This window comes from Hemiscyllium ocellatum, chromosome 36, assembly GCF_020745735.1.
Source record: "Hemiscyllium ocellatum isolate sHemOce1 chromosome 36, sHemOce1.pat.X.cur, whole genome shotgun sequence".
Classification (NCBI taxonomy): Eukaryota; Metazoa; Chordata; class Chondrichthyes; order Orectolobiformes; family Hemiscylliidae; genus Hemiscyllium; species Hemiscyllium ocellatum.
Genome location: NC_083436.1, coordinates 30,682,113 through 30,694,112, shown reverse-complemented (window position 1 = coordinate 30,694,112; position 12,000 = coordinate 30,682,113). Strand labels below are relative to the sequence as shown.

At 39.4% G+C, this 12,000-nt stretch overlaps 1 protein-coding gene across 1 annotated transcript in view; it reads right to left on the bottom strand.

Annotated features, from left to right (window-relative positions):
* The window catches only part of LOC132833454 (rod cGMP-specific 3',5'-cyclic phosphodiesterase subunit beta-like), a 72,153-nt gene that overhangs the window by 46,055 nt on the left and 14,098 nt on the right, over positions 1-12,000 (bottom strand). Inside the window, exons 2-4 of the mRNA XM_060851763.1 lie at positions 11,479-11,631; positions 11,295-11,384; positions 3,116-3,256 (exon numbers count right to left, since the gene is read on the bottom strand). Of these exons, the coding sequence (XP_060707746.1) occupies positions 3,116-3,256; positions 11,295-11,384; positions 11,479-11,631 (384 nt within the window). The remainder of the gene's footprint in view (positions 1-3,115; positions 3,257-11,294; positions 11,385-11,478; positions 11,632-12,000) is intronic.

Here is a 12,000-nt window from a genome sequence, read left to right as displayed (position 1 = left end):
GCAACAAACAAGGTATTGACCCCACCCAACTAACCCAGGCCTGCAACATAGTGATGAATGCTAGATATGATTCTGCAATTGGATAACATTTACTGGATAATCCTAAAGAATTACACTGAAAACCAGATTAGAATGGTCAGTCAGGTTACAGTGTGGCACACTTATGTGTACTGGAAACTACTTATTTAATGCACAGGGCCCTGTTCTTCGTAGACAAGAAGAACATGTCCAAATGCTGTGGCTGTTTCAACTCAACTAAACAGGTCTCTGCCATTTGGTGGCTCATTTGTCAGTGCAATACTCTGACCAATTAATGTCAACCTGTCTGGTTTAAATTTAAACAAAGCCTGGCTGTTAACTGTCAAACAGCATTAATGAGTGCATTCTCCAGGGCAGTGCCTCTACCAGTGCCTCGAGGAAAGTTCTCCTGGCAGCCAATCAGCATTCTCCTCTCATGCAATGTGAATGTTGGTTTTTCCCCTTGATTTGATATTTTTGCAAGATGTCCTGATGAGGGCAAGACAAAACATTTTGATCAAATGTGCTTTTTTCCAGCAATGCTTGACTTTGTAGTACAAAATAACCAATCAAATTACTGCCTCATCTACATTCACCAAGCTGCTAATTGTATCAAATGCATCATTAACATAGGCGTCACATCTTGTAGCTAGCTGGCGAGCCACCTAAACTCAAGTAGAAGTGGCTTAGCTTGCAAAGAGAGGGAAGGAGAGGCTTTCAGGTATTCCCCTATATGTCAGTGAATTTGGTGACAGGAAATTAAGTCATGTATCCAAGTTTGGAGCTGGGAACATTAGTAGTCACCGAAAGTAATGCTGATGGGATCTGGATCATAAATTTAAGTGACTGATCAAAACTGTGTGGAATTCCTTGTGGGAAAAGGAAAAGATTATCCACTCTCAAAAGAACAAAATCGAATCAGAATATTTTTGTAATGACATCAAGTCTAAGAACAATGGAGAAGCAAAGGGATTTACGAAATCCCCACTGAAATGCCAAAAAACATGCAAAAGACATGATCAAAATGACTAATAGATGTTATCATTTATCGGGCAAGTTGCAATATTAAGGGAAGGAGGTGATTTGTCAGGTCCTTGATCAGATCCCATCTGATGTATGACATTAAATTGGCCTCACCTTGGCAAGGTTCCATTGGAAGGTTTATGGCACAGACACATCAGAATGATACCAGTATTTAAATAGTTAAATTATGAGCATAAGTTCTATAAATGTGGCTTGCATTCCCTTGAGCTTTGGGGGTGGTGAAATCAGCATAATTGTGGAGTTTAAAATTATGAAATAATTCCATTGGATGGAATGAATTGGAAGTTTTTGTTCAAAAAAATGTTGTGGAAATCTGGAGTTCTTTCCCTTAGTGAACCAAGGATGTCAGGTTACTATTTTCAAGACTGAGGTCAACAGAGATTTATTATTTTAAGGTCTAAAGGGATACGAGTCGAAAGAATTGAGATATTTATGATCCAAATTAGGCTACTCCTATCTCTTTTCATTTAACCCTATTGTCATATCCTTTTAATTCTTTCTCCCTTATATTCTTATCTACATTCTCCGTGTATCCATCAATTCATCTGACCTCTCCCTTTTGATAGTGAGCTCCATAAACTATTCACAGGATGAAGTTATTGTCCTTAATTCCTTGTTATATTTATTAGTGACTGTCTTATATTGACAGACCATATTCTATTGTTCGCAACTGCAAGTGGAAATATTTTCTCAATGTCTACCTTATCAATGCTTTCATAATTGTGAAGATCTCTGTCAGGTTCTCCCCTCAGTCTGCTATTTTCAAAAGCATCAGAAAATGAAACTAGACAAGTGCAGTATGAGCTGTTCTGCCTTTCCCAGTCTGTGTAAAAATTAAAACTTCCCATTAAGTCCCATTTTTATGTTAAAGGTTTCCCTGATCACCACAATTATATATTCCATCAATACTTGATTACGGTCAGGAAGTCTATAAGCATAACCCAAATTTGAGACTAGTACTTTTACTGTTTGTTAAGTTTTCAGTAACGGACCATCCTTACTAAAACTCTGGTTTGTAATTTGTGCTCCATATTCTGGGTCCAAGGTCCCAACACCTAAATCATGGCAATTAACACAAATGGTGAGAAACTATGTGCCCAACCATTTAGTTTGCACTTCCACATTGGGGCCACAATTTTGGTCCTCTCTTTTGATTGCTCAAATTGTGTTTTTTTTTTAACCTTCTTTTCCCAATTTCCATGTTCCATCCACTGATCCTATAGATCCTTGAGTATTTCACTCCTAGTGAAGTCCAGCTTGTATCTTGGAATTAATTGTGGTTATTAAATCATGCTCCTCGAGTAAAATTAGTGTTTCTAAATATTTGTTTTATGTTTTGTCTTGCACACACTTGTATCAAGATCTCTTAATTGGGTGATTGTCCCCAACCTGTTTTCATTCCCTTTAAGAGTTACTGTCCTTGTAGTGGTCTGTCTGAGCATCACTTTAGAATAGGCTACTGGGTCTCAAATTTCCTGACCGGCAGAAAAAAGTGGCTTGAAACAAGGAAATACACTCAAGGCACTAAAACAATCAACAAAGCCAACAAATTAAGTTCAGATTACTGATGACCAAACTGTTCATTTTAAGTAGTACTCCTCCTGCATGTCCAGTGGTCAAGAAAACTGTGAAATCAAATCACTGGAGTGTCAAAAAGTCCACAATAAATTGCATTGGAAATGCAAAGAAACCTTTCAGTTGTTGCAATTTGTTCACTCCCTGTGTCTGCGTGGGTTTCCTCCGGGTGCTCCGGTTTCCTCCCACAGTCCAAAGATGTGCGGGTCAGGTGAATTGGCCATGCTAAATTGCCCGTAGTGTTAGGTAAGGGGTAAATGTAGGGGTATGGGTGGGTTGCGCTTCGGTGGGTCGGTGTGGACTTGTTGGGCCGAAGGGCCTGTTTCCACACTGTAAGTAATCTAATCTAAAACAATACTGGAGGCCAATATTCAGTATATGCCACCCAATTATTTTCTGCAATAACCTGGATCTGACCTAGTGATTCACAAGGATAAAGTACTTAGATCAAGAGTCATACATGAAACATGAACCAAACCTTCTGCTTCGTCATGTCGAGGAGTGCTACTGAGTATCTCTCACAGTTCAGGTAGGCTCGGACTGTGTAAAGAGCCTTGTGAAACTGTCGCTCAATGTCTGTCAGTTCTTCAAATACTTTGTTTGCTGACCATAAAAGAACCTACATGAGTAGAAGAGATAAAGTCATATTAGCATAAGACATCACACGAGGCAGTGGAACTGCAATGAACCAAGTTTCAAGAGGAGCACAATCATTATTCTTTCTTTATTTACTCATGGGCATTGCTGGCTGGGCAGCTTTTACTGCCCGTCCCTAGTTGCTCTTGAGAAGGGATTGGTGACTTAGATCCAAGGGTGTCCTCTTCCCAGCCTTATTAGTGGAGTAAGATGGAATAGCAATGGTACATTTACAGCAGATGCATTAAAAAACAAATTTGATGCACTCAAGTTCATGATGCTGCCTTGGACATATTTGCTTCCCCAATAAAGCAGCTAATTTTGTGCTTTGATTAATTTGCTTTCTCCAAATGCAGCACAGAACTGAATACAGGACTTAACTAAGATGTTTTCACAGAAAAACAGAATGGAGATAGATTCATAGACCTATAAATAACAAAGAAATATTGGCATAAGGTCATTAAGTTAGCTGTGGAATGCAGTGAAGTGTACACTGTAGCTGAGAACTAAGACCGTAACTTTGACTATTAATTCACTCATCTCATTAATATCTTGAAATGGACCCTTCCATGACACACCATGAGAGTGTCAGTGTTTCCTACATTAGAACTTCAGAAAAGGCTATCAATAAATTTAAGGGACTATTCAGTATTTTTGTGAGGACATATCAACACCATGGAGGATAGCACAACAAGTAACATTCTGAGCTCATGTTATTCAGGAGTAAACAAGCCAGGTAGCTATGTTAACAGTTCAGGATCTTCTGGAGAAATTACAAAGTTGTACATGTCTGAAGCATTTCCCAGGTATTCCAGTTCCATAAGCTGAGGTGAGAGTAACTTCCTCTGATATTCAAGCAGCATCAAACGTTGAATTAACTGGTAATCAGGAGAAAAATCATCCACTGCTCAGAGTCAGACCTAACACAAAGAAAGATGGCTTGTGGTTGTTGGAGATCAATTGTCTCAGCTTCAGGATATCACTCAGGTGTTCCTCAGAGTGTGGTTCATGGCTCAACTATCTCCAACACTTCATCAATGATCTTTCCTTGATCATAAGGCAAGAAATGGGGATGCTTGTACAGTGCCCCTTCACATTTGCAATTCATCAAATGCTAACTCAGCCTTCATGAAAGTAACATTCACATCATACAAATGCACAGCAAAGAGCATCTCTACCAAGAGAGAATTTAACCATCTCCCCTTGACTTTAATTGACTTCAACGTCCTGAAGGTTACCATTTACCAGAAACTTAATTCGACCAGCCATATAAATATCTTGTCTACAATAGAAGGTCAGAAGGTGAGAACTCTGTCATGAGTAACTCATCAAAGCAGTTCACCACATACATGGCTCAAGCCAGGAGTATGATATGCAAGAATCTTGACATCATCCAAAACAAAACAGTCCTCTGATTTGACACCATATCAACCACCTTAAGCATTTAAGCTGCCCATGAGTGGTTCACAGAAAAGGGATGTTTACCAATACCAAGATGTACTGTAGCAAATCACTAAGCTTTTTTTTTAAGAGCTTCCTCCAAACCTGCAACCTCTATCACTTGGAAGGAGACAGGCAAATACATGGAAAGACAAGCATCTGAAACTTCTCCTCTAATTAACAGATCATCCTGCATTGAAAATATATCATCATTCCTTCTCCGTTGCCATGTCACAATTCTGGAATTCCCTCTCTAATAGCACTGTGGATGTACCTGCACCACATGGACTTCAGAGGTTTGATTTGGTAGCTCATTATCACTTTCAGAAAGGCAATTAGTGATGGGAAATTAATAATGAACAATAAATGAGGGGCATGCCTGGAATATTCTCATCCCATCAATGAAAGACAAGAGGGAGCAAGGCTTATTTATTGTAGAAGTAGGGTCATAGTGATTGCTGTGCATAGTCACTGAACAGGTTCTTTGTTCAAATATTAGCTGCTAGAACTATAAGGAACTGCAGGTATCATGTGTAGAACAGGTCGGTAATGTATCTGGGACACCAAGAATTTTAATGTCAATCCAACTGTTGTGAAGGAGGAAAACATGTTGAAGAATTATTGAACTCTTCTCTGGGGGCAGGGGCAGGGGCAGAGCCTCTGAGCTATTCCCTGTCCACACACCCAGCCTGGGGCCTAGCTCCCAACCCTACTACAGCAGGACAGAATCCAATGCCCTGGTTATGACTGATGTCTTTTTCCTACCTACAACCTATATTTAGAGTACAGATCCTGGCAGAGTATGGATGATTAATGACTTTGGTCATCTTGCAAATAACACAATTTTCAGCCATCCATTCTTGTGTCTTTTTTTAGAGAATACAAAATGTTTGTGACTTTAAGGGTTTGACAAAAGATCAGTGTCAGATACACTATTTTCAGCATGAAAGAGACATCGTAGATCATTGGCCATAAAGTCATCCAGGACTTATACAGATCTTCTTCACTGGATTCAGGACTTATACAGGTCTTCTTCACTAGATCTAGTATTCGTGCCCAGACGTTTATTGCCACAAGCATATGTGCAGAGACTTAGTGGTAAATTTATGAAAGACTGGCAGTCTGTAAATCATATGGTACATTGAGTCAGTAATTATCACCGAACACTTAGGGCCTTTGGAATGTCTGACACTTCAGAACATAACGCATGGCCACACTGGGGAAGGCAAATGTTTAACAACTTCATTCAGTCTGCAAACCTTACTCTAAGCTTCCAATTACTTATGATTTTAATTCTTTCTTCTAGTTCCCATTCTGACCTCCATGTGGTCAACCTCCTTCACTATTCCAATGATGCCCAGTCTAAGTGCAGGAAAGGCTACTTAATCTTTTAGTTCAGTACGTTTCAGCCTTCCAGATTCAACACTGAGTTGAACAATCTCTGATCATGACCTTTAACCTCACTTCTTCAGTCAACAGCCATTTGTAATGATCCTGCTTTCTCCATTTATTCTTTCCCCAGGGACAATCCTCCATTTCTTGTCTGTTTTTCATTCCCCTCTGCCTCAGCTGAACCATTGTCTTGCTCATCAAATAATTTCGCATCTTCAACCCTATTGCTTCCTTCCCTTTTCTTCTTTCCCTACTTGCCCCACCTCTGCTTGCACATAAAAACTATTAGATCTTTTAAAATTTCCCAGTTCTAATGAGAGCTCATGACGTGAAACGTTGATTCTGTTTCCCTCACAGATGCTGCCTGAGTATTTGCAGCGTTTTCTGTCCTATCTTCAGAATTAAACATCACCAGTAATTCATTTTCTCACAAGGATGTGTTCAGGAAGAATGGTTCCCTGAATGACAGATTCAGGTCATTACTTGTATGCAAATTGCCTAATTTCCAGGGATAAAACAGACAAAACAATGACAAATTAGGATGATCACCTAACATTGGTGTCTAGTGCCTGTTTAGGGAACACCTCTGGCAAATTAAGAAGAGAAGGGCTGTACAGGGTTCCTTCAGTTATCAATGGCATCTGTTGCCTCAGCAGCATTCACAGTTAACACATATTTACAAATATAAATGTATATATATTTTTGCAAATCATTACAATGGAGCCAAGAGGAGCAGAAATGCTTTCCTGATAGAATAGTACCCCACTGATTTTCCCACCCCTCTTCCCTCTAAAAACCCCTCACCCTCCTCATTTATATCATGGGCTCACCGTCAGTAAAGCAAACAGCCCATTGTTCATTTGATCCCAATGAAGAGTCTTATCAAACTCAATAAGGTTAACTCTCTACAAATGCTGCTGACCTGCTGAGTTCCTCCAGCATGTTCTGTTTTCATTTCAGGCTTTGGTAGTTTACCCAGTTAATATTCATGCGACTTAGGGCCAAATTTGATTCTGCTTTGGGCCCCATAGTTTGGAGGGCTGATGGTTGTTGGTATAATTATTAATAAAGGAAAGGCCACCAGCATTATTAAAGATCCATCCCACCCTGGCAATGTTTTTCTACAGCCTTTACCATCAGGGAGAAGATACAAAAGCCTGAACACACGCACCAGCCGGTTTCAAAACAGTTTCTACCCTACTGTTGTTAGAATACTGAATGGACGCACAAACTCTTAACATTAGCCTGTACCTGTGTTCTTGTTTTTGCCACTGTTTACCTGTTATTTACTATCTATGCTACTTAACTATGTGACCTGCCTGTATTGCTCGCAAGACAAAGCTTTTCACTTTGCCTCGGTACACTTGACAATAAATTTAAATCAATTCAATACAATTCACATGGATCCCAGTCTATAAATGCCAGTTAAATGACATCACCGACATTCCAGCAAAAAGATATTGCCTCTCCTTCAGTAGTCGTAGTAACAGTTACAACAAGCTTGCAATTCCTGTATCTTTGCTCTATGTAATCATACACATGTTTAAAGGACATCTGAGATCTTATCGCAATGTCAATGGTTCGTGCTGTTAAACCTCAAGACATCTGTTTCAACAAGAACCCAATCTTTGTGGTATATGTTATATGGGCTAACACATAGAGAATGCTCTGGTCATATTATACTGGCAGCAATATTTTGTCCCAAGACTCCATCAGTTGCTGTGACTGGGTGTGATAACTTTCAAATTCTATCTTGTGTACCTAAAATCCTGAAATGCTTTGACAGTCACCAAGGCTGGTGATAAAGTAAGGTAAATGAATATCCAGCTAACACACATTTTTAGATGGCCGAATGGTATTATCACCTAAATGTTAATCCAGAAACCCAGGTATCGTCATTATTTCCAATTGTGCCATGACAGATGGTGAAATTTCAATTCAATACAGAACAAAATCTGGAATTAAGAGTCTAATGATGACCATCGAATCCATTGTTGATTTTGGAAAAAATCCACTTGGTTCATTAACATTCTTTAGGGAAGAAAACTACCATCTTTACCTGGTCTGGCCCACATGTGACTCCAGACCCAAAGCAATATGGTTGACTCTTATCTGTCCTCTGGGCAATTCGAGACAGGCAGTAGAGATGGGTGAGCTCTCATCTCATGAATAAATAAAAATAAAATTCCGAAGGAACTTTAAAATGTTTAAATGATGAAAAGTCTAGGTGGTGTACATAAAGTGAAACTGGTCCCAGAGGTGAAAAGCTGAGAACCAGAGATCACAGATTTAAACTAATTGGTGAATAAACCAGAGACAAATAAATGTTTCTTACCCCAGTTGGGATTTAGGATATATTGCCTGGTAAGGAAGTGGCATCAATAGCAGCTTTCTGGAAGGGTTTGGGTAAATATTGGAAAGAGAAGACATTGCAGGGATATAGATATACAGAGAGAGAGAGAGAGAGAGAGAGAGATAGCCTGAAAGTGGGATTGCTCTTCAAAATGCAAGCTCAACTCAGAGGCTGAATGGCCTCCCCCTTTGCTGTACTGTTCAATGATTCTATGAAAAGATTGTTAGCTGTTTTCAAAAAACCGAAATGCTGTAAATCTGAGGTGTTCTGAGGAAGGGTCACTGGACCTGAAACATTGTTCTTAATTGGGAGTAATCTTGCACATCCATAATGGCACAGAGGGCAGTTGAGAGTAACCACATTGCTGTGGGTCTGGAATCACATGTAGGAGTTATCTTCATTGTTGTTTAGAAAACTGGATGGTATGAAGCAAAGAATGAGGATAAATAGACATTTCTGTAATGGCGGAAATGACAGGCTCTTCTGATGTCAGAGCATAAAATTACAAATGGGTGTAGTTTAAGTGGATAGATAGAATAACGATACTTGCAGTTTAACATTCAACAAGAAAGAACTTGCAGTTATTTTTAAGGTGAGAGGAGAAAGGTGTAAAAGGGATGTGAGGGGCAACGTTTTCACACAGAGTGGTACAAACTGCCAGAGGAACTGCTAGATGCTAGTACAATTTCAACATTTAAAAGACAAATTGACATATGAACAGGAAAAGTTTAGTGGAAGACATAGGCAAGTGGAACTAGTTGACTTTGTGACTCTACATAGTGCCTTACATCACCTCCGAATGTTCCAACATGCTTCACATTCAAAGCAAATTGTTTTAAATGTAATCATTGTTTTGATGTAGGCAAGGCCTGACGAACTCTGAGATAACTACCCTGGGGCTCTATTTTTAGTGGTTTTGGTTAAGAGATTATTTTGGGCCAGGGCAGCAGGAGAATGCTTCTGTTTTTCTTTAAATGGTACCATGCCTTCACTTCAAATCACATGAGCAGAGAGACAATAACTTGGTTTAATCTCTCAAAATAAAGCTTAGTGCCTCTCACAGTGCAACATCCCCCCAGGCTGTACTGAAGTGACAGCCTAGATTGTATTCTCAATTGTATTAAGATTGTATATCAGGTGCAGGATTTGAATTTTTAACTCAAATACTACCAACAGGACCAAGTGTGAAATAACATATTACAGACGTAGGAATCATCACAGTGAGTACAATGCAATGAGAAAGTAATGGCTGTGGGTGATTGGGGGCACTGAAGAACAAAAGTATTTCAGAGTCCCTCTGTATAAATTATGCTGTGACACTAACAGCTACATGATTTTACTCTATATTTGACACAATTAAAATGACAGCTGAGGCTCAATATCAGTGTCTTTGGGTACCTCACCTCCTCGAAAGTAAGGGTAAATCCAAAACTTTGCAACATCAAATTCCAAGGCCAGAGTGTAAACGTGGAGACTGATACTCACTTAACAAATAAGGGCATTCAGGAATAAAGGAAGATTAGCAAAACTTGGAATGAAAATGTTATTTATGTCAGGGTTCAAAAGGCCTACTATTCCAACTGGGAGGCTGCCAAAATAGAAATGCTCATTTTTCCATAGTTGCTGAGCTGGGTGTATATTGAATACTTTTGCGCAATCTTAGGGCTTACATTCCATGTCATTGACATTCCAGGATGTAAAATGAAGGATTTTCCATAGCTACCTTCGTCATTGTAAAAATTGTTATGTCGTCCAATTCGATTGAGTTTTCTTCTATATTTGTAAAAAAAAGAATCCACAATGTATTTTTCTGACCACAAACAGCAAACTTGTCATAATCTCATCAGATATCCTAAACTATCCCTCAGTCATGTAGATATATTTCAAATATCCAGTTACCAAAATAATATTGTATAAGACTTGGTGGATAAGACAACCCTATTTCCCTTCAATTTATGCACAGACTCAGCATTTAAGTTGACACCCCTTTTTGGCCACATGACATGCTATGAAGGTATTAGTCAACCTAACATTTTACTAAGTTAAGAATCACTCAACGCCATCTTTTAGTCTAACAGGTTTAATTGTAAGCACTAGCTATCGGACCACCTGATTAAGGAGCAGCGCTCTGAAAGCTCATGCTTCCAATTAAACCTATTGGACTATAACCTGGTGTTGTATGATTTTTAACTTTGTACACCCCAGTCCAACACTGGCATCTCCAAATCATAACATTTTACTTACTAGTCCCTTATAGAAGAGTGCAAGGAATCAAACAGGCAATGCAGATTGTGTTGTGAAGATGACCATAAGCTTAGAACATGTCCATTGATAGCATCGGATGCTGGTGGCATTTCAAATGACAATCACCCACACCCATACTGGCATTTTAATTTACACTCGGCGTGCAAGTCAACCTCAGTTTTTTTTAACAGTGAGGAAATAGGCCCTATAGCTCAACAGGTCCACATTGACTCTCTGAAGAGTTACCCACCCAGACCCACTCCCTGACCCTACATTTACCCCTGACGAATGTACCTAAACTACACATCCCTGAACACCACGGGTAATTTAGCGTGGCTAATTCACCTAACCTGTACATCTTTGTACTGCAGGAAGAAACCAGACCACCCAAAGGAAACCCATGCAGACACAGGGAGAATGTGAAAACTCCACACAGACAGTCGTCCGAGGCTGGAATCGAACCCGGGTCTCTGGTGCTGTGAGGCAGTGGTGCTAGCCACTGAGTCACTGTGCCAATTTTTGGAGGGATTGTTCCAATCTTCAAAGATCGACTAATATGCCAACATCTATGGTATCCCAAAGGAATTTTTACCTGGCCTCTTCTTGTTTCACAGTTATGAAGGTAGCTCAGATGATAGATTTTGAGGTTCAAGGAGGCAAAGTTGAGATACTTCAAGAAAATCTGAAAAAGAATTGACCATTGATCAGTGAATTGTTGCAAACATAATTTTACTATATATCAATCTACTCCAAAGTATAAACGAAAAAAGGCTTACATCCTCATCGTATTCAGTAAAATAAGTTCCATCCGTTTTATTAGTTGCCATGATGACAGCGACCATCTCTTTACCATTCATTATGGGGGTAGCAAGAACACTCTTAGTTTGGTATTCAGTCAATTCATCCACAAACGAGCTGTAAAGATTGGACTAATTCCCAAGAAGAAAACAAACAGATGTCAACATTTGTGAAAGAAAGTGAATCTGAGAGAATAGAAAATAAAATGGTACAACGAGAAAATGGATTTTCTTTGTATTTTTCTTTAAATGAAGCAAGCTAGATTTTCTAATCTCAAGTTTAGACTTGATGACAGCTTCTGTATTATATTTTCTTTAAATCAACTGGTTCTGATACAGGGAGATAGTGAGCACTGCAGATGCTGGAGATCAGAGTCGAAGAGTGTGGTGCTGGAAAAGCACAGCCAGTCAGGCAGCATCTGAGGAGCAGGAGGATCAATGTTTCAGGCATAAACCCTCATCAGGAATTTCGAACCGTCGATTCTCCTACTCCTCAGTTGC